The sequence below is a fragment of the Rhea americana genome, unplaced genomic scaffold (genome assembly GCF_003343005.1).
Source record: "Rhea americana isolate MKP2758 unplaced genomic scaffold, rheAme1 scaffold_59, whole genome shotgun sequence".
NCBI lineage: Eukaryota > Metazoa > Chordata > Aves > Rheiformes > Rheidae > Rhea > Rhea americana.
Genome location: NW_028186745.1, coordinates 3,576,695 through 3,604,037, shown reverse-complemented (window position 1 = coordinate 3,604,037; position 27,343 = coordinate 3,576,695). Strand labels below are relative to the sequence as shown.

Sequence of the window (27,343 nt, the reverse complement as noted above, 5' to 3'; positions counted from 1 at the left end):
TTAACTTTAAAGGAGTTATTTCCTTTTTACACTACCTACCTTCAATGAATTTTTCTTTAAAATGATATAAAAGGGAGAAAGTTCTGGCTTTTAGTTACCTACCCTGTCTTAACTAAGATATAGTTAATGTAAAATATGTTTACATACATTTACAAAATTTACATATATTTACAAAATATTTACATTRTGTTTTACATTTACAAAAAAAGTCTATGCTGTGTTAAGGTAGGAATCAGCACTTTTCATAAGCCTAATTTAAAAGGATTGACCAGAAGATTCTCCTTTTGACTTCTCAGGGTCACTTGTTTTTGTGTTTTTTTTTTTAATCCAGGGGGGGTGGGAGAAGGGTTGCCTCATTTAYTGTAAATTCCTAGAAATCGAATGCTGCTACCAGAAGTATTACTTCCTATGGTACTGTCTCCTTATAGATATCTTGTGGCCATCTTCCATTTTTACCTAGAGATTTTTATCAGAAGTGAGAGAAGTATTATAGTAAAAATCACCTTTTTAGTGATTAATATGTAGACTGGAAGAAYAATGTTTTGGATCCTGCCTTTTGACCATGTACATATACCATGATTCTGCCACCTCAGAAGTGATGGTGGAAAAAAATGTTAACTGCATACATTTTATTTTGCAGTTATAAATACTGTATATTGATACCATAAAAACTGCAGTGACACCACAACTTGATTTTGTTTTTCCCTTTATCTAAACTTTTCCCCTGTTTTTATTCTTGGGTTGAGTTAGCCTCCAGATTTGGCTGTAACTAGATAATATAAGTTAATATTTTTCTATTCTCCTTGTACTCGGTACTATTTTTTTTTAATTGGAAGATGAATCAAAAGTATGATAGTCTATAGATTTAGGATCTGAAGGATGGAGACCAAAAGGCAGTTAGACCTATTGATRCTTATTAGAGGTTCTGCACTTTCAGTGAAAATCTTTTGTGGTCTGCTGCTTAGAAAAAAAGTGGCAAATATCCCTGGTTTGGAGGCCACTTAGCTATTTCAATTGTGTTAAAAGATAAATCATGCTCTTGCATTTCAGTAGGATAGCCAATGCACAAGTGTTTTCACTTGTATATTTATTATATGATCAAAGAACATGATTTAGTTCCTATGTTGATAGAAACAGGATTAAAGAGCAGACCTCTTGGGAATGCTCCAGGGGTTCTGGATGTTTTAAAAGATTATGGATATCAGAAAAGGTAAGCAGGTTACATTCATTGGTTTATGCCACTTTCGTACATGACAGTCATCACACAGATGATRCTGATAGTGTTGCATAGCTTGTAAATGTTTCTGTTGTCACTATGTCTATTTTTGCCTATTATGACCTTTTTTGATGCAGGTTTTGAATTATTTGGGTCTGATATTGAAATCTTTGACTTGAAATATGCAAACATTTCTATTGAATACATACTTTAAAGGCAAGGGAACTATTCAAACATTAGTGACACTGCTTTTACATGACTGTCCATTCTTGCATGACTTAGGGCCTTGTTTTATCTGTTTGTGTCTACGTTTGAGATACATATCTCCTYACTTAAATACAAGTTTAACTTGTTTCTCATTGCAAATTGTAATCATGGAAAGCTAATTCTTGGCTTTTTTTCTCTTCTTGTGAAATCAGAAATCAGGAGCTTTGACGGGTGTACCAATTTCTGGGGTGAGTTCTCCTTCAACTCAGATTCTAGCATGAGAACCTGAAGCTTTAACATGGGTGAATCTTGCAACAAATTAAGTTGGTGGTTTTCTTTCTTTCTTTTTTTTTTTTAACTGTGTTAAATGTCTATGTTTTTGAAAATAAACCAATAATGAAGAACATGTTCAATTACTAAATTGAAGCCTAGATGCGTAAATATACTTTAATGTGTATGTATAGTTCTATTGGAAACTTAGGATCTCCAAGTAAAAATGGAAGCAAGTCATATTTTATATATAAAAAGGGTGGAGTATATATGTTATCCAGAAATATTGGGCAGATTCTCAGCTGTTTCCAATATCATATACATCCAGATAGTAAATTTAAGTTTTATCTCTTTAAAGTGTTCACCATAAGTAGGACACGTTTGCTTTTGCAGTTCTTACACAGGGGACAATAGTAATAAGGGCACATTGTCTCTATAGATTTCTTCTTCACTTTCAATTACATTGTGTGCTGCTAATAGGTTACAGTTAGAGTTAAATGTATCTGCTCATGTTACTTGTTCATGCCTGTGAGTCATGCACAGACTTTTAGTAAAGAATCCCTCTCTTTTCAGTGTTTGGGTGACCAGTCTGCGGCTCTTGTTGGACAAATGTGTTTTCAAGATGGACAGGCAAAAAATACGTAAGTTGCTACAAAAATTTTGAGATAAACAATAGGTTGGTCACTGTTCTGTTTTGAATTAAATTCTGTGTTCTCTTTCAGTATAACTGCAAAATGCTTTTGTAGTTACTGCGTAACTACAACTCTACCTTTTGATTGTGTTGACCTACAAAGTAAACAGTGTCCTGAYTTCCATATAAAATACTGAAGATATTAGATTGTTTGTGAAGTAAATTTTGGAACAAAGTAATTGTGAGGAAGCATCTTTATGTGACAGGAGATTTTTCTTTTTAAAATTGTCCAGAATGCAGACTAAAGTGGTTACCARTATTTAACTTCAGTGACCTAAAGTTAACCATACACAGGAGGCCATGTAAGTTAGATTGCGCAGACATGCATGACAGGAAACATGCAGCATTGCTAGACTGGAAGGATTCATCTATATTCCATYGCTCAGTTTGGGTTCTGTGTCTAGCTTAACACAGAGACTTTAATTTTTTTTATTATATATAGTTCTCAACCTCTTAATGTTCCTTGTTTAAAATATCTTATCAATTAAATCAGGGAACTCATATAATCAAACATTTATTTGAGGAAGAGCTCTCTGCTTAAATGATTTATTGTTCCATTTACAATTGTGTGCTTAACTGAGCGTGTAGGTTTATACACAGTGTTGGACATTCACAGATTTAATTACACATTAATCTGTTCTTGATTCTAGTTGACTTTCACTTTACCTTTTAGGTTTATATACAAATTTAATGGTTTRATGGTTAGTGGCCTTGCATTTTAATAAAACAAACATGAATATTTTGAGAGAGTATATTTATAACACAAGAGATCTTTGGAAAAAAAAATCTGCTAAACTGAAAGGTGTAAGTTAAATGTTGGATGAGAGTTTTTTTAACCTATTTTTGATACAATGTTATCTTTTTTTCTCTCCAAATATACCTGGAGATTTTCTCAATAATATTTTAAGCTACTGCTTTTCAGGGCATCAAAAACAGTGAGAAACAATTATTTAGAATAGGTTGGAGTGCATTATTAGATTTTTATATTCCTCTTATTAAATTGTGTTCTTGTATGTGTATGTATGCACGCATACATGTGATATGGTCTTCAAATGAAAAAAAATGGAGTTTTTAGAAATATTTGAACAGAATATGTTTATAAAAAGTCATTCATTTGTGACAGGAACAAAGTTTCTTAAACTTTTCCCTTTTAAAAGTTTGAATTTAATTTTGTGCAGTTCTTATTTTATAAAGTCACTTTCATAATCAGCTTAAATTGAAATAAGCAAACACTGCCCCCTTAGTTTTCAGCCCTTGTGTTCCTTGATCCAGTGATTAGACAAGAAATAGTCAGAGAAAGAAGAGTGGAATTAGATCTTTCAGCTATAGCCTATATTTGAATCAACTTTTAGAGGAAAGTTTTTTAATTGGTTAGTAGTTGCATAGCCTCCAAGGGGGAGAAAAGTGGTGCCTTGATCCTCTGCAGTGGAGTCATGGTTACATGAACTGCAGTAACTGGTTATCCTTTAAGCACACTGTTTTTATTTTTCCTTTTCTTTCACTGTAGGTATGGAACAGGATGTTTCTTACTGTGCAATACAGGTCAAAAGGTCAGTTGCTTTTTTTCCAGCTGTCCACTTGTTTTTAACAATTTTCTTTTAAGTACTTGAATGCAACTGTAAATCAAACTTTCTTAAACTTCTTAGCAACAACTATACTACTACAGGTAAGGAAAAGTGCATACTGTAATCCAAAATAATGGAAAATAATATTTTGTTCAAGATGTGTAAGACTTAATTTCATTGAATTTCATTGAAATGAACTTTCCATAGCAAGTTTCTCACTTTTTGTATATATGATTCTTAACCTCACTCAGAAAGTGCTGAGTGTTGTTTCTTAACAATATGATTTTCCCCTTATCTTGGTTACTTCACTTCTGCCCTTTTTTTTTTTTTTTTTTTTTTTTCCATTTGTCCTCTGTAGTAGTAGTTGAATAAATAATGGAAAGCTTTGGCTTCCTTCTTATTCATATCTCCTTCTAAAGAACCCCAGTCCTTTGCTATTAGAGTCTGAAAAGATCTGTGGCTACTTGTGGAAACAAGAATTAGCTGAGAAATCTATCTTACATGCTTTTTTTGGAGTGCTAGATCATTTATATTGTTGAAACTCTTTTTATATTTCAAATTTGTTTCAGTAGAAGTTTTGTCTTGTTTATTATCATTTGAATACATTTTTTTTTATGTATATTCTGCCTCTGTTCACGTTTACCTTTCCTTTCTCCTTCCACTTTTAGTCTGTGTTTTCTGAGCATGGTCTTCTAACCACAATAGCTTACAAACTGGGCAGAGACAAACCTGTGTGTTATGCGCTAGAAGTAAGTATAGTAATTTCTTCCCTTTTATAATGATACATGTTATCTTGCATACATATTATTATTACATATTCTGTTATCTTATATACATATTATTAATGATACTTATTCTTCTTTACTACTGTTTTCTAGGTTATTTTGGTTATCTTTAGAGAAATTGTTCAGATGTATGGACATTTAAATATATTTATTTTAGAGCTTGAGTGCTTCAAGGCTTATACGTGTTTTTGATTATCCCATCTCTACTTCCAATCTAAATCACCTGATCAAATAAAAATATTTTTACGTTGCATCATTTATATCTTTGGACCATTATAGCTAAGATATTTTTTTCTGTTTTCAATATTTCTGTTTTCAATATTTCAAATTAGATTAGATGTCTTTATTCCATTAGATTGAAGTAAAAAACATTATTTCTATTTTTTAAAAAACTGAATCAAATTTCTGAGACAAGAAGCATCTAATAATTGAGCTCTTTAGATCTACTAAAACTTAGATGTTTGCTTCCAGAAACTTATTTCCTCAGTTCTTCCCACAACTCAGAGGACATCCAAGTTCAGTAGATAATTGGATTTTTATTCCTTTAACTTCAGGCTTCATGGGTTGAAAGCTCTGATTCTGAAGTACAGAGCAGCTCACCAGCTATTTTGCACCAAAACTTCATTGGGATTTGTAGAATAAGTTTTCTTTCTTCTGTCTTGCTTAATGACTTGATCTATTAGTTATTCTCAAAACACACTTATTGAATTGTCTACTGCCCTTGAGCTTTTGTAATAAGGCCATTTTTCCATGTCAACCAGACAATAATTGGTGGATTACAGTACTCTCATGGAATGTGAGAGACTGTTCATTTCCTTTTCCTTCCCTAAGGAAAGTTGAACTTGCATTTGCCACATTTTGGCAAATTTTGGATGTTTTTRTTTGTTGTGTTTTGTTGTTGTTGTTGTTTAATCTTTGTTGTTGAAGCAAGAACCAGAACTGTCTTGAATGATTCATGCTTCCACATGCCCAGGCATGCACATGCACACTCTGTTTCTTCCTCATCTCCAAGTCTAATTATGCTGCCTGAAGAAATAGCTTCAGCAGAAGGCATTGAATACTCCCTTCTCCTTCAGCCAAGCTAGAATGGTCTACAATCTGCTAGCTGAGACACTTCATATAGAGGCAAAAAATACAAATTCAGCTTTTTCTGTTAATCAAACTCATGTCTTATAACTATAATAACTAGCTGGTTAGCCAACACCCTTGCTTCCTTCTAGCGATAGCTTTGAATGAAAATACAGTGCTGCTACTGTTTCTGTTGAAGCTTAGCCTAAGAGACTAGAGATTGTCTTGTTGAGGAGTTCGTTTGGACTTTGGTGTGAGATGGGAGCCATGCCATTCATCTGTGATATGATGGGGGCATTCAGAGCCATTTGTTGAGTCAGCCAGGGAATTTTGCTGGCAAATGCAAGTGCCTAAATTTTCTTTGTCTTTCTAGACATTTGTAGTTAGACTGTAGCATCTGAAGAAGTCAACTACATAATGATTCTCATTTTTTAAATCAAAGCATAAAAATCTTAATTTGTTGGGAAAAGAAGAGTTAGGCTACTGAATCTCATCACTGTATATTCAGGAGAAGACCTAAATTAGAGGGAGCAAGAAGACTGCTTAGCAAGTCTCATGGTAACTCCCCTCCAAGGGAAAAATTGTTCAATAGGCACCTTTTTTTTACAGSGATGCTGAAAGCAGACTGCTGTTCTTACATAGAAGATTCCAGCTTCCAAGAAATTTGTGGTTGTGAGCATTCTTGGCAGTGCTCTAAGTTCTTACTATAATTGAGATTTGGAGGTTGCAACTGCCTGTCCCTCCAATCCCCCGTGAAAAGGAACTTGATGCTGCCAGTTGTGGTCTCCTAATCTTGTAGTGATTTTGTTTCCTTTAGGGATCTGTTGCAATAGCTGGTGCTGTTGTTCGTTGGCTGAGAGACAATCTAGGTATTGTTAAGACTTCACAGGAAGTTGGTAAGTGTTTGCAATGTGAAACTGTTAATTTTTTAGGTTTTCTTTTCACTCGTCTTGATGTCACTAATAGTGAGTAAAAAATCAAAATACTCAAGTAAGGAGAACCTGCAAGATACATATATTTTGCTGTGTTCAAATAATTGATTTTTGCACCTATGAAATCACTGTTTATTGACATTATGTATTTCATTTAGCATATCACTAAGGTCTTTGAAACCTATTGTCAGCCTCATTGTCATTCGATTGCAGTTCATAATTTTTAGTAGTTTCCCTAGCAAATAGACATCCAGCAAGATATTACCCTTATGGTGTATTTCCTGGTTTCGTAAAATATTGAATTTTCCAAAGCCAAGAGTATGTAAATCTTATCTATGGAACACAGGGTAAATTGGATCCTAAACCAACATACTCATTCCTATCATGAACAGAAGAACCCTAAACATGCAATCATCTGTGTAGAATGATTCATACATATTGAGGCAGTTGACCTCAGTTTGTAAAACTGTCTCTTTAATGGAGTTGYGGGTGATGATATAATCTATTTGGGCTAAGAATATCATAATCCTTTGAAATTTTGTTAGCTGATGTTTTCTGCTTGAGCTGAACTTGAAACAAGCTGATGTGTAATATTATAGGAAATATGAATACAAAGAAGTTTGAAAAAGGAAAAAACTTTCAGAACTATCCAAGTCTTAGTTTGAAAGCAACTGGCTTAATGAGATATAGGAAATTCACTGCATTTTTAATATTCTAAATATCTTATTCAAAAGTGGAAATATTTAGAACTCAAATTTGTCTTAAAACTTCAAAGACTAGGCAAAAATGGAGACTATCAAGCTGTTTTTCTAATATAAAACTTCACAGATCCTTATGGAAGCATATATATCATGGTCACTAGAATTATCTAGTTGAAAGACTACAGTGCCTATTGGCTTCATAAGTTTAACTAAACCTTTGAAAGGTTTGGGATTCAATAACTTTAATCTCCTTGATATTATCAAAATCAGGTAGGAATCTGGCAGCATTTCTCTGAGTAAGTTTTCCTTCTCTCTTCACTCTTTTTTTCTCTCTCTCTCTTTTTTTTTTTTTTTAAAGTGGAGTCTGTGTAAATGTGCCGTTTGATGCAAAATGTCAGCTTGCAGACTTTTTGGATAAGTTACCTCACTTTATTGCTGTGCTTTGATCCATGCAAGCCGAAGAAATTTATAAAAGCAGAAAAAACATATGGTTTTTTTGTTATATAATTTAGGAAGGAGTGACATACCTTGCTTCTTTTGCAGTTCCAAATATTTTTCTATAACTGTTTAAATTATAAATATTTTAATATCAAAGAATTCAGATATCCAAAGTTACTATTAAGACATTAAGAAACTTGAGATTTCCTTGTATCTGGGCTTGTAATTGTATACTTAAGCTGTGAATTTAGAGTTCTAAATCCATTTGAAATTAGTGGGAGTTTAGTTCTTAGCTCCTTTGGTCTTGATCCAATTTCCTTTGCTTACATTGATGTACCTGCAAGTAAAGTGTGACTCATGGAAGGTAGGTTAGCATACTGAACACACAATTTTGGTTTTTGATTTTAACTTTTTCATTTTACATATCCCACAGTCCTTTATGCTCCATCTCCCACTAATAATGCTGCAAATGGATAAATAGTTAATGAGTAGAGTGCTAGAGTTTGTTGTATTTTCTAGTTGTCCATGACTTGGTTATTTTTTTAGTTACCTTACATATTCTGAAATATTCCCTATTTAAATAATAATAACTTAAAATGTCATATGTAAGTGCAGATACAGTTGTCAAAAGCTATGTAAAGACTGTGTGTGTGTGTGTGTGTGTGTGCACTAGAAAAACTGGCTGCAGAAGCGGGGACTTCTTATGGCTGCTACTTTGTGCCAGCATTTTCAGGACTGTATGCACCATACTGGGAACCCAGTGCAAGGGGGTAAGGATCTAATTAAACGCTGCATTTGCTGGAAGGTTTCATTATTTGCAAAAACTAACACTGGTCCCTCCGATTTTGTGAACTCAGGTKGTTTTGCTCTTTTGGTATGTCAGGATACCTCATTCTATGTGGTATCTTCAACAGAGAAACAGGGGATGCTTATATTCAAAACARCAATAGCTGCTAGGAGAAAAAGAAGGAACAACCTTCACAGGAAGAAAGTTCTAGTAAAAAGGAGGTATAATACTTCACTGACACAGGCTGTATACACCCAACCCTCCCTAAAATTTAGTTTTAGTATGAAATTATGAAAACMACCAATCTTGAGAAAGATGATTGACTATATACAGTATCTTTTCCCAAGACAGTTTTCTGTTATGGTAGAAAAGACTAGAATTAGCTAGCTCAGTTAATTCCTCTAACCAGTCAGCAGGGATATCACTTGGTCTGAGTTGTGGATTTTGCAGGAAAATTACAGGATAGTTCTATCATTCTTGCTACTAAGGATCCTGCTTTTTTTTTTTTTTTTTTTTTTTTTTTTTTTTTTTTTCCTTCACAATCCCTTCCAACACCTTTGCTGGTGATTAAGAGTCAACTAACTGGTAATAGAACTGCTAGTTCAAACAATATCCTTCTACTTATATTTTCTGCTATTGTGGGTTTACCTGCTGTTGCTGGAATCAGACTGTGACATAAGAATTGCAGAAGCATATCATGTTTAAATATAACTTTGCTAAAATGAAAAAAAAAATATTAAAAGATACTCAGTTCCAAAGAGTTTAAGTAGTCTTATCTTCAGAATTTARGTACTTTTTGTAGTTACGGGAAGAAGAATCTTTGACTTATCTGTTTTTCAAATATGTCTTTTATGATTTTTTAGATCACAGTGCTCAACTCTTTAGTTTCTAAAAACTGATTTTTGGAATGTTAACAACTAAAAATGTCCTTTAATATCTTTGATATTGCATGTATCCAGTACTAAATAAAGCTACATTTCTTTGTACTGTTAGCATATCTTTCAAATGTAGAAATAATATAAAAGGATGATTATTTGCTCTGCAGTTCAGAATACATTGATTGAATCCAGCTTACTCGTGGGTAGATGCAGCATAATTTCTATATCCAAAATTCTCTTTAAAGGTGCTGAAGTAACTAATAACAACTTTAAGCATTTAGAGCACATCACTGACCCAGTAGGGCTTTTTCTTAGGAACTAAATGTATGAGAGAATTTGATAAGATTTAGTAATAGGTGAGATTACTTTTTTTAAAGAAAAATCAGCCTCACTGATACATTATCTGTTTTTAAAGGATGAACAACTAGAGTGTATGTCCATGTGTGTGTGCATGTGGATATGCACCTGTTTGCCTGTAAATTGTCAATAAAATTTTAATTTATTGCAATGAATTGTATTGAATGGGCACTGAAAATATATTTTTCAGACAGAGCGCTTACTGTAGAAAGAAAAGAGTTTAGATTGAAAAGAAACAAGCTTTTTAATATTAAAAAACATTCTTCATACAGTGGAACTCATAAATGAGTTTTTAACTACCAGGCCTATGTCTGATATATTTTCTGATAAATATGTTGTTCTAACTGTTTTCTAAATTTTCTTTCTCTTCAACAGTATTATCTGTGGCCTTACTCAGTTTACAAATAAAAATCACATCGCCTTTGCTGCACTAGAAGCTGTTTGCTTTCAGACACGAGAGGTAAAGAAAAATTAGGTCTTAATAAAACCATTGTAAATCATTATGATGTCAGGAACTATAGCTTCAGRAACAGGGGATTGAAAAGACTTACCAAAGATGAATGATATACTTTATATTATGCTAGGATACTATTTTTTCTGTTCATATGGTGCTTATGGTGAAGAATTGTTTTTGTGGACTTGGCTACAATGATCTGGTTGGCTAGTACATTATTTACTTGGGCAAGGTTGTTTTTTACCACCTATGAAAATAAGGTGAGCGTATTTTATGAGTATCATGAGAGGCAGAACATGGAAGCAATCCAATGGCAAAGCCAATACCATAACTAAAAAGCTGCATTTGTTCTACAACATGTGAGACTGTCTGCTGTGACAGAGATAGTTTGTGCTGGTACCCAAGAACAAAAATGGATTTCTTATTGCTTTTGCCAGCATTCTGCAAAAACGAACCAAAATTCTCAGAGAAGAGATGAATCTTTCCACCAGATCAAAGGTGACCTCTATGTTCTGAGCATATTTATGTTAATAATGTTATTTATTTTACACTCTTTAGCAAACACTAACTTATTAGTGTTTTATACACAGAGGATTTCATAGATTTCTCTATAAYTCAGTCATAACTTACATTAATCTTACTTAAGATTTTAGACGCTATGAACAAGGACTGTGGGATACCGCTAAGCCAGTTGCAAGTAGATGGAGGAATGACCAATAACAAAGTTCTCATGCAACTCCAATCAGACATTCTCTGTATTCCAGTAGGTAAGATGAAATTTACAACTATTGTTTTCTTTTTAAGTGTGGAAAAAAAGCACTGATTTGTAATTACTAATGAGGGCCAGTCGGTTGGCTTTTTTTCTTGCTGGTCTTTTATTGCTACTTGTGAAAATTCTTCTTGCAGAAAAAGTTACTGGATCTTACAACAAATGTTGAGAATCATTTTTATGGAGAATTATTGACTCTTGTTTCTCTTGTTGAAATATTATACCAGTATGAGTTCACTGAACTTTGAACTTAACATACCAATTTCTAAACATCTAGTGTCTTCTAAAATCAGTGAAATTAATGTTCTACTTCAACATTTTGGCCCTGAGAGTCTTATGTAAAGTTAAACCACAACTTTGCACCTCCACTACTCATGTTTTTGAGTAAGCATTTCAGCAAACAGCAAATATACTTTTTTGTTCCCTTTTCTTTTACAAACCTTTGTTCTTCTTTACAAGTAAAAGAAACCCACAAAACACACTGACCACTATTTCTCCCAGAACAGCTATAAAAATATGAAATACAAACTCAAATACAGCTGTTCCTCTCTGCTTGCCTCTCTGAGGCAAGTAACATTTTATAAAGCCATTATTTTGATCCAACAGCAACGCAAGCATTTTACAAATGATCATACAACACCTCTTTCATAGAAAGTTCTTGGAATGATAAAAAGTCTTTTTAGCTTTTGAAGGATGTGTTTTAATGCACAGAGTGCATGGCTTTTTAAGGACTTCACTTGAAAAGCGTGACTGGAGCATTTCAGTATCAGTGAAAAACATGCATCTTTCTCAAGACATATTTTAATAAGTCTGGCAGATATGGAGTTGTTGAGTAATGTAAGTTATACATTAGCATTCTTAAGGATGCAGTATGTCACTGAGTAACATCAGGATATTATATATCCTCAGCTATACTGATGAATGATAATTGATTGTATGAAAGTACTGATCTTGCCTAATCTCACCTAATATGCAGCTACTAGAAAATTATTCAGAAAAACATCATGATGTCTCTAAAGCATAAACATGGGGCACTTCAGTAATAGTAAGCCAATGAAAAGTTATCAACTCTAAAGAGATTATAACTTGCCTTTAATGATACATGATACACAAGTCTCGCATTATCAATGCTTAATAGTTATCTAGAAAAGATATGATTAATAAAATCAGCTTTTAAAGGATCCTCTGCCTGAAGCAGAGAAGGAGACAATTCAAGAGCTAATGGAACAGATTTACCACTAACAAACAGAGGGTAGGATAATCATAGAATCATAGAATTGRTAAGGTTAGAAGAGACCTCTGGAGATCATCTAGTCCAACCTTCAAATGAGTGGCCCATATGGGGATCAAACCCGCGACCTTGGCATTATTAGCACCACACTCTGACCAACTGACATAATCTTCTACAGTGTCTGTGGAAAGCAAAAAAAAAAAATGGTAAGCAGAGGTGTATAACCTCTTTTTAAGATTTCTTTTTCTAAGTATAAATGCTTTTAATAAAGTATCTAGAGCACAGGAATGAGATGGATGAGCCATTGATCACTGCTTTGAGGAAGGAGGAAGAGAGAGGACAACAAAGTACCTCATTATTAACAGGAATACACCAAAGAGATTGGTGGTTACTAAAAGTCAGCAGCCGTACACATGGTATGCAAATGGGACAATTGCATGATTCTCTCTTGGAGGAAGTGGTGATCCAAGGTATTTCAGAAACTTTGAAGACTCAGAGGTGAAGTTAGTGTCATAACCATGTGATTGGTAATAGAATGAGATTTGCAGATGATAAACCTAAGGGAAGCTTACATAATATATTATAGTTATATAAAATATGAATCACTCTAAATGTATACACATACACAAGAATATAGTTTCTGATGCCATCAAATTGACTTTCATGAAAAACTGTCATGTCTTCTCTCTGATTTACTCAGTAAAGCCATCAATGCCTGAAACAACAGCTCTAGGAGCTGCTATGGCAGCAGGAGCTGCAGAAGGAGTTGGAATTTGGAGTCTGAATCCTGGAGACTTGACAGCAGTGACATGTGAACGATTTGAACCACAGATCAACCCAGAGGGTAAAAACCTCTAAGAACTTGCAAACTTAACATTTTATGTACAATAGATTAGGGTTTTTTCTTTGCTGCAATTTGATATTTACTGATATAAAAACACCTATATAAAAACAGCTATATGTAGTTATCCTCACAAATGTGAAGATCAGTTTTGCAGTGTTTGGTTTAGGAAACAGTGTATTCTGCTTGCTATTTTAGTCATCTGTTCACTAGTAAGACTGCAAAAAGGTTTAAATGTTATAATTCATAGTTGGGGGAGTGGAGTGGAAAACAATGTGTGGGCTGTTTTCTTTGGATGGTGGGTTTTTGTTTGTATGTGGGCTTTTTGTTTTGTTTTTGTTTTAAAGCTTGGCATTGCAATTAGTGGCTTTAGATTTATATCAAGTAAAAACAGAAACCTGTGTTGGCTTTTCATTTCTTTGTCTTGAAAGCTTTTCACTGCGAAAGATGATGTCTCCTAAAGCTTCTGTACATTTATGAGTTTTCATAGGTGTAGAAAAGTCAAACTAAATTTTAGGAGACTCTCTAGACTTTAAAAAGCCTACCAATCCCAGCAAACCAATCATTGCTTTTTAACTAACTCTAATCATTTCTTAAGTGCTCCTAGAGACTGTAAGGCATGTGCTTGACATAATAGTTGTTCCATGTGCATAACAAATGCATTTTTGTCGCTTTAATTATTTAACTTTTTGTACAGGTTTTTGTTTTACTTCCAATTTTGATTTTAAGTACTGCTATACCCCATACTTTAAGTCATTATTTTCAACACTGGAGGGCTTCTATGTGAATAACAATTGTTTCATTTCTTCCTACCTATAGATCTGCTTACTGGTGAAGAGGCACAAAGTTGTTTCTAAGATTTATTTCTCCTTACTAGGCATATATTTTTTAAATCTATTCAAAACAATATTTTGCATTTTTTGTGCATGTGTGTGTGCAAACAAATGATACTATGTGGAAGTGTGGAAAGCCAAGACTGTAATCTCTGCTTCTTAAATATTTCTASTGGTATTCATTTAAATTCATAGACTTTGCTGTTTGCTGATTTCTTGATTTCAGAAAGTGAATATCGTTATGCCAGATGGAAGAAAGCTGTGATGAAATCTATGGGCTGGGAGACATCTGAAGCTCCTTCAAATGGTAAACTAATGATTAATGCAGGTTGAGTATTGTTAATCAGCCAGTTAGCTCAGGTAAATAGCGATTTTTGCGATTTTTGACCTTTTCTGTTCATACCATCACTGGCCTTTCAATTGTTTTGAAAACTATTACTTAAAAGAGCTGTGGAAACAAAGCAAGAAATAGATAGGCTTTACTTTTGAAAGAACTCAAGCAGCATCTTGTAGCCCTCTAAAAACAGAGGACATTAAATCAGGACTAAATTGCAGGCTTTGCAGAATTCTATTGATTAAAAAAAAAAAAAAATCTTCCCAAAATAATAGATTCAGCACAATGCTGGTATAGTTAGTACAGTGATTTCTTAAACTTTTTTATACTACACCCTCATGCTGCAAAGGAGAAAAGTTTCATCTTGTGATTTTTCTTGCTATCTCTTGCTTTATCATATCCTGCATAGGAAGGAGGGATRTATCTATCCATCTCAATCTCTTTGATCCACAAGGACTAAGAGCAAGAAGTTATCATAAGGAGTGGCACAGACCTATTGTGCACATACAGAGAATATACAAACACTTACTTATGAGGAACTAAATAGGATCTTTCTTTTGAAATAGGGGACTCTTGCATCTGTCAGGTTTGAATTAAAGCTGCAGTCTTCTATCATCTGCAATATGAATTTTTATTTCTGCACCATTACAAGATAAGTTTTCAGGCCTGAATCAAGCTACATATCATTTGTAGGCCTTATCTTCATTTAATTTTGTTTAACTTAGGCTGAATAAGCTGCTAGAATGACAAGTATCAAATTTTCAGGTATCTTCAAAATATAAAATTCCCCCAGGATCCACAGTTACAGCTGCCTGAAGTGTCTAACTTTATTACTGAAAGATAAAGCTAAGATTTTCCTTCTATGACTCTATATATTCATTGAATTATCTTATTTAACACTGTGGTTTTACAAACGATTCTCTCAATCCTGTCTAGAAGGCAAATAGGTATGTTAGCACGAGTAAYAAGGTTCATTTCAGTGTTGTCCATTATTATTTTGTAGCCTTACATCTCAGTTCTGTACTATGTATCCTAAAATCTCACATTGATGTGTATCTTAACTATTATCTTTGTTTCATTTTAAAGCATAAAAAAATCTATCTTATAGAAAATAAAACTAAATTTTGCTAATTTAGCTAATGTGAAAAATGGATGTTCACCAGAATCTACCTTCAATAATTACCTATTTTACCACTAGGGGAAAAAATTGATGTTTTTCTTTGTTCTTACTTTGAAACATTGCTTTCTGCCTGCAAGGAGCATTTAAGATTGAAGAATACTACAAATGGGCTCAACCTAAATAGTTCTAACAGTGGAATTTTGATTTAACTCTTATGATGAAAGCCTATTTCAAATTATTATGGGGGTTATGCACAAACTTTTTTAGCTTTTCTGCAGATGTCACTGCATTTGTTACTTTTTGCTATTCATATGATTTTTAACACATGTATTGCAATTTATATATATATTTCTCTTTTGATTTGCCTGACTGGAAACACCTTCCCCTGGATGACATCAGGTGACACTAGTATCTTCTGTAGTCTGCCTTTGGGTTTTTTTATTATGAGTAGCATGATAATGTTAATCGGAGCAAAGTACGTCTCAGGTTAGTTGTTATTTGAACTAGATCATTTTAAAAGCTGTCTACACTAGTTTAAGTGTTGGAGTTTTTTGTCTTCTATGTTTATTTTCAGCAAAAATGACCGATGGTTTTTGTTGCTCATGCACACGACTGTTTATAAGGTTGTGAATTAGACATATAGTATTTAAGGAAACCAAGTGAAGGCCATCTCAAATTCCTCATCATATGCCATGAAATTCTTATTCGATATAAGCAAACCCTTGAAGTATCCCTTCCTTTCGTCTAGCTACTGCAGGTTGTATACAGGTTATAATAAGGAAATAGGTTGGAGCAGCCTCGCAGAGTTTTGCATTACCTGCATTACAGTTAGAGTGAGGTTCTATCCTTTCCTTGTAGTTCTCACAAAATTATAAATCACATTGAGGATCCCATTTAACTAAAAGGAAGGCTTCTTTTCTGTCCCTGAAAGGCTTCATGTACCCCCTTTTCTGGTCCTTTTGGAACTATTGTATGGATAGAAAACTTCTTCCACTAAATCTATATATAGAACACTCTTTTTGTGCTTTGCTCTTGACAAATATGTGAATTTCATTTTGTATAAAGAGAAGAAACCCTGATAAGCCTATCTACAAAAGCTGTTTTAAGGGAAAGGGACTGTGTGCATATGCAATGAAGATGCATCTTTAACCTGTTAATGCATATTTTATTTTAAAAGAAAGTTCTTATTGTAGATAACAGTGTTAGTTACTTGTACCAGAAATAAGACATTTTATTAACATATTCATATGGTAAGAAAAAGAAGTTTATATGGCAATGTCATTTGTTTGTCATTTTTGTGTTTTATAATTTCGTCTGAAAGAAAATATTTTACAGTATAGCTATTATTACTTGTAGTGGGCTTTTGGGGTGTGGTTGTTTTCTTGGGGAGGCTTATTTTTTAATTAGACAGACTATTAAAGACTCTAGCATGCTTCTATGGTGATGTGTTTGTATTTCGTTTTCAGTCATTCAGCGTGAATTTACTGCTCAGTTGTATTTTTCCTTGTGTGAAGAGACTGTCTGAGCTTGAGAACTAAAATCAAACTAATCAAACGCTCACTAAAAATCAAACTGAACAAATAGATTGGCATTGATTTATTAACTCTGGAATGTATCTGTAAATTAGAACAATCTTGGTTATGACGAGCATAAAAAAAATGAATAAGTGGGTAAATTTTTAACAAGCTGAACTAAGCAACTTGAGTGTTAATTGCAGGTCAAGTTCTTGACCACATGGGGAGATACCTACAATAATATTAAAAGCAGGATTAACTGGGCAGATAAGCAACTTAAATTCTGAATTCATTGCTTTTTAAAAATCAGCTAATCAGTAACCTGCACACATCTAAACTTGTACGGTTGGAACCCATGAAAACAGACTTTTGCTCCTTTCTCTGAGCTTGTCAGTGCTTTTCTTTCCCATAAGTGGAAAACGTTCATCTCAATTCACTCTGGCCTTCAAAACCTATTTTKACTCTTGTTTTCAAGTAAAAATAACTATTAAGGAGTTTTATATGTAATTTACAYGGTAAGCTTGGGGAAAGGAAAAGTTCCAAGAAATTTCCAGCTTTTTTTTTTTTGTTTGTTTTGAATATGATCATATCTAAATARGACTAGCATCAGTGATGATATGTAGAGGCTGTAGTTCTGCTCAGCTCTGTGTTAGGATAGAACATGATACAGACTTCTGTTACTGATGGGAGCACAATTGTTTCCCCCTTAGACATTTACTCTGATAGATCTCCTTTTGCTCTTAAAAGACAGAACTAGTTGACTGGACTTTCTTTCTAACTCCAGTACTGAAACTCCATTAATTAATTTGTTACATTTTATCTTTTAATGAAACACTAGAACTTCAACACAGTCATCAGTATAATAAGTTTGAGGATTGAATCTACAGAGGATTGAATTCATCCTTCATGTACTGAAACAGCAGTAAGTCTTGCATGGCAACAGTGCTATTGTTAAACATGTCTCTCTAGGGCATAACTATGATTTTACAACTGCTGAAATGTGAGGGAAAAATCTACTGTGGCAGAATAGAGAACACTAATGTTGCAAAAAAACAATATAGGGAACTGCTAAACTAACTGCTTTTTCATGCAGTACCTGGTGACTGAATATGAAGAACAATGCTGCATTTCATGATATTGTTTCATGATTTCATCAAAATCAGGTCAATTACTTACAATTACTTTATTTTATCATCTTCATTCTTTTTCTTTCCAGTGAAGAAAGGACCATTTTTTTATTTAATTTTACTATTAAAACAGATTGTATATAGCAATTATCTTTTGCCAGATTTTGCCAGTCTTTCAAATTGGTTTTGGAACTGGATGCCTGAGAGATTTCAACCTACTGTACAGCTGTACTCTTTTTGAGAGGGCAGGGGGAGAGGTTGACTGAAAATAATATTATCCTATTAGACTGAAATTTAAAGAAGTGTCTTTGTATGCTTAAATTGGCTTAAGTGAGGTATGAAAACAGAGAATTAGTTATATATGGAAATTGAAGTCCTTTGACTTTATCCCCACAGAGTAGGGTGTCAGTGCTGCTAGTGGTGTCATATTCCTCCTACCTAAATACTCTTAGTGCTTTGTTTTTTCTAAGATTTCATTATTCCTCTTTAGTCTTTTGGGTTGTGATAGTTACTGCCAAATTGTAAACTAATTTATATATAGGGATCACTATGCAGTTATAAGTTGCAGTAATATTTCCCGTATTCTGAAAGCTGAGCTCATATTCAGAAAATGTCAGGCTTAGAGTATCCTACCTCAACCGTTCTACTTGTTAAAAGTTTACCCATCTTAGTTAGTGTGGTCTCTTCTCTCCTGCTGTATGCACATCCCACACTCTTAAGAATGTTGGCTTACATATGTGCAGTTGTGGCACAAGATACATTTTTTTTTATTGCCTCTTTAGCATTAATTGAAAACAAAGGATGGTTACACTGAACTCCTTCTATAGCTCAGCTGTATTATAGAGTGTTATAAATGTTTCATGGTAAATTCTATGCTAGTAATACATATTTTTTTTCCTATTTAAGGTGCTGATTAATGAAACTACTTAATGGATTACCTGGATGCAGCTTATTTTTTTGTTTTTTTTATGTATGAAGARATTCCACCACCAGTGTGATTATGCTGTTTGTGTACTAAATCCATTTATGAACCCATCAGTTGCCAGGCCTTGAGCAATCTCCCAGAGATATACTGAAACTTAGTCATCATCCTATCACTTCTCTGCTCCCTTCCCCATCAGCTCCAGCTGCACTGAAAGCCTTTGTGTTGACTATCCTACGTTATACTGTTGACGTCATGAAATTTTAAAATTTCAGAAACTCTACCTTTGTTTGAGAAAGTTGTCATTTAAAAAACTTCTGGGGTAATTTCAGATGTTTTTCTATCCTTTCCGGGATTTTGGTACTTTATAAAATGCACTGCAGAAAGTTACAGTGATGCACTACGGAACTTTGTAAACATCTTACAATATTTCTTCCAGCTGCTATAGATTACCTATCATATTTCTATGGTTGCCAAAGATGTATTATTTTAGTGGATGTTGGTATGAAACACCTTTAACAGTACAAGCCTTTTAATCACTAGCTCAAAATTTACCTTCAGTAGCACATGTTGCCACTGATTTGGCAAAGAAAAGGTTGCAGATATGGTCACCAGAGTACTATCAAAATTATTACCCACAAAGTTAAATGGAGGTTTGTTTGGCTTCTGACATATGTAGCCACTTTACCTGTCAACAAGTATTTAAGATAGTAAGTCCTGTAACTGTATCTTTAAAGAGGTAGGAGTAAATAGACATTTTGGTTAAGGCTGTTTCACATTCTTACCTGTTTGTGTTTGTTTTGAAAGACAAATTTGATACAGCGTACAATTCAGAGTAGAGCTTCTTAGTCCTCTGTAGCTGATAACTCTTAAAATTACTTTGAAAAATGTACTTTTCTTGACCAATACTGCATATGTTTTGTCATCCTGCTTAAGGATGTTTTAGTGATTATATGTTAAACTTTTGAAAGTTGAAGCTGAATTAGTTTTCCTTAAAGAGGGTCCGCTCCCAATTAAATATCAGTGCTTTAGTCCTTGATCTCATTTAGTATATCTCAGGGACCAAAATCTCCCTTTCAAATTCCATATCCATAACTTTAACAGCAAGTTGTCCCAAAATATGCTGGGTCAGCCCAAAATCCTGGCTTGGAGTTGTAAGCACTTGGCACCTGAAATTGGCCACTGGAATTCAGAGACAACGTACTTGAAAACTGAGCTGCATCCACTTTGAAACTTTAGATCCTCCATAAGTAAAGGAGYGAGGCAATAATCTTAACTTCAGCTTTCCTGTTGGTATCAACAGCATGAGAAATGACAGCCTTATTGGACAGGTTAGAGGAAATGTGTTCTTGTACAGTATCACTAGAATACTGTAGAATGATATTGAAGTTAAATGTGGGAACAACGACTTTCAAAACAAATTACAAAGATGTATTTAAATGCACTAGGAGTTAAAGGGAGTGATTTTTTTTTGTGCGTGTTTGTTCTTAAAGATTTTTGTCTTAAGAAAAAAGTTATTCTTTGACAAAGTTTGTTTTTCTTCGTTCAGTTGTAAATAGAGGTTTAGTTTTAAAAGAAATGTTAAATATGTGTGTGTCTGAAGCAATGGATTGCACAGAAATTCAAGTCTGTACAAGATATTAAATATCAAATGCATATTAATTGCCTTTTATTACCAAGTGCAATGATCTTTGAAAATGTGACTTTTAACTAAGAAGTTAGAGAARGAATATCTTTCCTCCTGTGGTTGCATGTATAAATTCAGCTGAGGGGATTTTTATGCACGGGTAAAAACATAACATCAACATTCTAATCCCACAACTCCTATAAATACCTGAATGTGAGGTGCAACTGAAACTCCTGGGTTTTCCAGTTTGTATGGTGAGGTGAATAAAAAGTGAAAAACAAACATGAATCTGTAGAAAAATCTTTATACTCCTTACCTTTTCTCTGAGCTATTGATGACCCCTTCTTACACCAAGGAACTGGAGTAACAGCAGCCTTTGGAATGCACAGGTCAAGGGCAGCACRCACCTCAAAAACTGGACGTCTGACTTCTTGCCAAAATTACTGAAGTAATGAAATGGGGAATGATTAATGCTGAAGTGTTGCCTTTGCCAGTGATGTATGCATCAAGGGAAAAAAGTAGCATTGAGGAGGGAGATTTTTTGCTGCTTTTTCTGATGTATCTTTTATTGAGAAACACAATTCCTATTACTTTTTCACTGAATAAATACCATAAGTTTATTTTCAATTGCTGTTGCAAGTATTTTTTAAGAATATCACACCACTGTAATTTCATAGTTGAAATTAATTGTAAACTGCGTGTGGGGAGGACTGCTAAAAAGTAGCTTTTGTGAATATAAAACTGTGATTTTTTTTCTAAAAAATACCAGATTTATAAACTCTTAAGAAATGCATTCACTTGGTATTAAAATACCATAAATAAAATGGTGTATTTTGTCAGTTTATTCTTGCATGTTATTTTGCAGATACATTTTCATTAATATTTTTATAAGGACTGTTAATATGCACTGAGGCATATTAAACCATAGAGCCTCTGCTTTGTCTCACACACACATGCTTTAAATTGCTGAGACATGTGGATCAAATATATGTCATACTGGGCTGTGTTTTTTAGTGATATATTCAGTTTCATGGATTGGATTAGAAATAACTCAGATTTCCTCAACCTCCACTTATTCAGGAAAAAGCAGGGAAGTACAAGTAAGAAGAGGAAGAGGGACATAGTCCTAGTATAGATTTGGTTTGAAGGTCACAAACAACACTGTTTGGTGATACTATTAAAGATTAAAAAGCTGTTATGAATCAGGAGAAGGAGAAATGTCAATGAAATAGATGTGGCTGGGGGCAATATCTAGAAACATCTGGAATTTCTATTTTTWAAAAAATAAACAGAATAGAGGGTATGTATATAAAGCAACTCCCTTCAAAATCCCCCTAAAAAGGATACATTTACACAGTGTGCCTCCCAGATTCTCTGTTTTGTGTGTGCATGGATCAAAATCATATTTTACACATCTACTGTTGCATAATTATACTAAGAATATAGCCTTCAGCCATAGTYTTTAAGAAGTAAGTAGTCCCGTATATCTAGATCAGTTATTGTAAGCTAGAAACAAATCACTTAAATATCATGTAAATTATCATCATAGAAATTTGGCTAACACATTACTACTCTATACCAGACTTCTACCTCTGCTGGTGAGGTTTTAAAGTTTTCCTTTCAAATGGCAGAATTAGAGCCTTTCCTTCAGCTGTGTTTACAAGACCACCTGAAACTTCAGGAGTATTAATCTAATTAGTATAGATAATTACACTTTCTTTGATATGAAGTTTTATTTACATGTTTAACCAAATGCTTTTCAACAAAAGCTAATGTAATGTCTAGTCTGTTATTGGAATCATATGCAGACAAACTTTTTAATACCCACATATATATCCAATAATCTTCCCATCTAAAGAAGCCTGAATCTTTTGCTGTCGGAATGCTACCCTAATAACACATGTAGCACAAGCTCAGAGTGATTTGTTTTTTCTTGTTGTACACTTGTCTAGCATTTGTGGAAGTAGTACACACAAATCCTGGAGATAAGGACAGGCGGATGACTAGCAGCCCTTTAAAGGATAGAAATAATATAGGATCATTGCTAGAATCYRGAAGCCTGGATAGCTCAGTTGGGAGAGCATCAGACTTTTAATCTGAGGGTCCAGGGTTCAAGCCCCTGTTCAGGCAACTATCTTGCTGTTTACTCAATGCCTTCCCTGTTGCTCAAGTGGTATCCCCCAACCTGGGCAATAGCAGGTGGATCCTTACAGCCATTAACAGACTCTTYRGGGTAGAGGGATAGTGTAGTGGTTATCACATCTGCTTCACATGCTGGAGGTTCTGGGTTCAAGCCTCAGTGGAACCAGCACCAGGAAATCTTTGGGAGGTTGGACTAGAAGACCTCCAGAGGTCCCTTCCAGCCTGTGATAATTTGCTGCTGTTCAATGGGTCAATGGTGACCAAAGTCAATAGCAAACCTGAGTAAGTTAATATCTTCCCCCAGTGCTCTGTATATATCTTGCTGAAGATATGGAAATATTTTTTTCTCTGTAATTTCAGGGAAATAAATTGCTAAATATAGGTCAGTCCTCTAGGGGGATAGACTGATAGCTCAAATTTGCAAAAGCTATCTGTGACAAGTTAATCCCTATCATACACAAAATAAAAGTCTCCCTGAGCCTCTAGTCACTCTAGTGGTGTGCTCCAAGGGTTGATACTGCTTAACATCTATTGAAGTACTTGATGATGGAGTAGAGTGTCTCCTCAGCAAGTTTGCAGATGATACAAAACTGGGAGGGGTGGCTGATAGTCCAGAGGGCTGTGCTGCCGTTCAGAAAGACCTGGACAGGCTGGAGAGATGGGAAGAGAGGAACATCATGAAGTTCAACAAGGACAAGTGCAGAGTCCTGCATCTAGGGAGGAATAACCCCATGTACAAATACAGGTTAGGGATTGACCTGCTGGGGAGCAGCTCTGAAGAGAAGGGCCTGGAGGTCCTGGTGAACAAATTGACTATGAGCCAGCAATGTGCCCTTGCATCAAAGGTCAGTGGTATCCTGGGCTGCATTAGGCAGAATGTTATCAACAGGGAGGTGATTCTTTCTCTCTACCCAGCCCTAGTGAGGCCACACCTGGAATGCTGTGTCTAGTTTTGGGCTCCCCAGTACAAGAGAGACATGGGACTACTGGAGAGAGTCCAGCAAAGCGTCATGAAGAGGATGGATTGACCAGAGCATCTCTCACACAAGGAAAGGCTGAGAGAGCTGGGACTGCTCAGCTGGGAGAAGGCTCAGGTATAAGTAACTGATGGGTGGGGATGTTGATATTATACCAGCAAACAAGTGTATTTGAGACAAGGTTTGTAAAATTACTGTAGGTTAAGTAATGTTAACTAAAAGGAAACATTCATGTTAACTGAATGTATTGTAATAGTGCTATTACAATAGTATTGAAAGATCTTACTTGTTAGTTTTGAAATAGATTATTTGCTTATTCATGAGTGTTTGCAATTTACTCTGATTCCCAAGTGATGTGCAAATTGAGATGTGTTGTATATTGGAATATCCAGGCATGTTTTTTTTTATTATTAATATTTTTTTTATTCCATGTGAGAGATAAGCACTTGGAAACAGTAGAGAAAACATATCAGAATTTTAGCAATTCAGAATCTAGTGTTGGTTAATGCCATAGTGGATTGATATTACAAGCAATAGGATGGGTGAACGTCATAACAGTAAGATGCATTTTTTTGTGCAGAATATTCTTAAAAATCTGAAATTATTGGAAGTTTTTTTTAGCTTTATAAAGATAAATACCAGTTAGCCTAACTTACCTTTCAAAGTAGCATCTCTTGCACCCATCACAGCAGCGTTAGGCACAGTTTTCTCAAAATGAAAATGTTGAAATCATATTCAAATTATTTTTGCTAAAATATGAGTCACAGCTGTACTATTTTGGAATAGAAACAAAGATAACATCAGTATATGAGCAGATCCATGATGTAGATCAGTATTGCCAAACTAGTTTGCAGTAAACAGATGATAGTAAACATCTAYGAAAAAAGAAGTAAGATTTTCATAACAGTCTAAAAAACAAACGATGTGACAAAGCTTATTTTTTGTTTTCAGAAATTACCTTAAGACTATTAAAGTTAGGAAATCTCACTCAAAAATCACAAAGTCTCCATAGTAAGGTTACTTGTGGACCTACTTGTCCATAAACCCAAAGTAGTTATTAAAGTATATGGCTTTCTTTTTCTCCGTGGATTGTTGGGACTTTGAAATGAACTGATGTTCTGTGCTGAAGGAAACTGAAATTGATATGAGCGAGTATAAAGATCCCTGTTTCTTTTCTTTCCTTGTTTGGAAGTTAGAGATTTGGTAATGTATAAAACATGGATTCTCATTATTATAGTGCTTAACATTTCTCTCGAAGTCCTGTCCTTAGCTCTTGTCTCCCTGCACAACACATTTGTAAATACGGTCATTAGCAAGCATGCTGAATTACATTTTTGTATAGGCATAGCCAAGATATTGCTCTCTCTCTCTTTCTTCCTGACTTTTCATATTATTCTAAAAACAATTTTTGAAACATCTAAGAAACGTAAAACCAAGTGCTACTGAAAAAAAGCTGAGAGATATGTCCTTATTTCACTTTTCAGACCTCACTGCTAGCTACTTTTTCTTGAATTTGACCTGTCTCTGTATCCTGCAGGTTCCATTTAGTCTCCCTAGTACAGCCAACATCTCTCAGACTTTAGCAAAACCTTGTGTTTCCTTGCTTTCACTACTGCTTTCTATTTCCTCTGTCCCTGAAAAAATACAAATATTGTATACCCTTTCAGAAGGCTGCTAAAGATGTTGGTTTATTGTTTTGGATTTGTTCACCTGCTGCATCACTTTGTCTCCATGTCATAAAGGCATTCCTGCTTCAAAACAGGAGCAAGAGGTTGTAGGTTTCTCCATCCATACACTTACTCTACTACTGCAGTGAGATATTGTCTGTGTTTCAGACACGTAGAATCATGCCTCTAGATGCCAGACAACTTCACATTTTAAAGACGCCTTTTTCGGAGTGTATACTCCTGGACTAGATACCCTTTTGGTCTGAAGGCCAACAGGTTCTGTTGGTTCCCATGTGGTAGTCTCCTTCCAAACCTCTTTAGCAAAGTCCTTCCAACCTGCTCCTTTGTCAAGGCTGCTAGTTGCAGGCATGCTCCTACTTTGATACCCTGCCCATGCTAAAGGCTTGAAGTCCTCCTCAGAGACATGCAGGCTGTGCTGCAGAGCAGCACAGAAAGCTTTCAGATGGGTATGTCAGACCTCAGAAGATGTGTTATGGATGGACAGGACCACCCCTGCGTGGGTAATGGTGAGCGGGATGATGCCAGGTCAGTTTTGTTTTATTAGATGGTTCTTGGCTTAGGTTTGGGGACATTCAGAATCAGACCTAATTCTTGATGTCTCAAGTAATCTCGTATACAGACTGAGCCAATTCATGACCAAGATATTAAACTATGTTTCCTTAAGTCTTATAAAAGGGAATGAGGCCATCCTTAGATATATATTTTATTCTTCTTAATTGCCAATACGCTTGGTGATACTCCTTCCAGCCATCAAATTTTTTTAACCTTCCCTGCACTATCAGCTCCTGCTTCTTTTCCCATTTTCCTTCTTCATCCTATTTCCCTTCTCATTTGCTTTTTACACTCTCATCAGCTCTCCATTCTTACTCACTTACTTGTGTAGATTCAGCTCCACTGTCCAAAGCTCTTTGTCTTAATTTATTAATGTTGAGATCTGTGTATCTCTCTCCTCCACTTGCTTCTTTGTCATCCTTCACTTGCCTTTGGCAAATATCTCTGCATGTTGTATGTGTGCAGACAGTCACCTGTGAAGGGTGGCTCAAGTTCTCTAAATGAGAGGAACACAACCAAGGATAACCACAACCATACCTTTATAGAGCCATTACTTCCCCTTGTGTCTTGATAGGCAGCCATGTAGCAATAGTCGAAAAGAAACACTAAACACCAGGATGATTAAAATAACAGTTTCACTGCTGTCCACACATTAGGTGTTTGTTGGGATTTGGGATAGTATCTTTTAAGGCTTTTTAAGGATGTGGCTCACATCATGACAAGAACAGAGTATGAGTCCCGATATTCAGCCGGAATAAGACCCTTAAGGAGAAAAAAAAAWTTTTTTGATACATTGTATAATTGTACATTGTATAATTTTTATAAATTCAAATACCTCCATCTCAGCTTCAGTGCTGAAGCCAGGCTCACCCAATAGCCCTTCGCCAACACAGCTATGCTACCCATAGGTATAAGGATACTTTTTCTGGTTGATATCCACCTTTATGTCTTCATATAGACATAGTGGCAATGCAGCACTTTCACTGGTATTGCTGGCATTTTAGATGGTAAAATGATCTCTCTATTCCCATGGCAGAATTGCTTTACTGCTATCTTATTTCTGTTCGTTAAGGAACTCTTCTGCAGAAATAGCCTTGGCATTTTGGGCTTGAATTAAGCCCAACCATTTTCCCCGCGAATTTAATGGATCACTGTTCAGGCCTTGTCACATAATGCTTCTAATTTAAACAGAGTAGAATATAGCAAAAGTACTCTTTCTTCAGCGAAGATAAACTTTTAAAGAATATGCTAAAAGAATTAATTTTAACAGTTAAAAAACCTTCAGGCAATGGTATCACATTATCTGAACACGTGCAC

General features: G+C 34.8%; 1 protein-coding gene and 1 non-coding gene across 7 annotated transcripts in view; both read left to right on the top strand.

Annotated features, from left to right (window-relative positions):
- Nucleotides 1–21,509, top strand: part of GK (glycerol kinase) — a 33,754-nt gene extending 12,245 nt beyond the window's left edge. For 2 of the 6 annotated variants that reach the window (XM_085319461.1, XM_085319460.1), the window contains 13 exons: nucleotides 1,636–1,671; nucleotides 2,267–2,334; nucleotides 3,892–3,934; nucleotides 4,618–4,698; nucleotides 6,620–6,698; nucleotides 8,547–8,643; nucleotides 10,271–10,355; nucleotides 10,996–11,116; nucleotides 13,050–13,193; nucleotides 14,250–14,330; nucleotides 15,877–15,963; nucleotides 17,830–17,913; nucleotides 19,025–21,509. In XM_085319461.1, coding sequence (XP_085175587.1) covers nucleotides 1,636–1,671; nucleotides 2,267–2,334; nucleotides 3,892–3,934; nucleotides 4,618–4,698; nucleotides 6,620–6,698; nucleotides 8,547–8,643; nucleotides 10,271–10,355; nucleotides 10,996–11,116; nucleotides 13,050–13,193; nucleotides 14,250–14,330; nucleotides 15,877–15,963; nucleotides 17,830–17,870 — 963 coding nt within the window. In that variant the 3' untranslated portion in view covers nucleotides 17,871–17,913; nucleotides 19,025–21,509. Of the gene's footprint in view, nucleotides 1–1,635; nucleotides 1,672–2,266; nucleotides 2,335–3,891; nucleotides 3,935–4,617; nucleotides 4,699–6,619; nucleotides 6,699–8,546; nucleotides 8,644–10,270; nucleotides 10,356–10,995; nucleotides 11,117–13,049; nucleotides 13,194–14,249; nucleotides 14,331–15,876; nucleotides 15,969–17,829; nucleotides 17,914–19,024 lie in introns of those variants that run through there. The other 4 variants (XM_085319464.1, XM_085319462.1, XM_085319465.1 and 1 more) reach the window with 4 other exon arrangements.
- A 1,215-nt stretch (nucleotides 21,510–22,724) lies between these two features.
- On the top strand, nucleotides 22,725–22,797 carry TRNAK-UUU (transfer RNA lysine (anticodon UUU)). The gene has a single exon. It is a non-coding gene; the product is annotated as a tRNA-Lys (tRNA).
- Nucleotides 22,798–27,343: the final 4,546 nt, after the last annotated feature.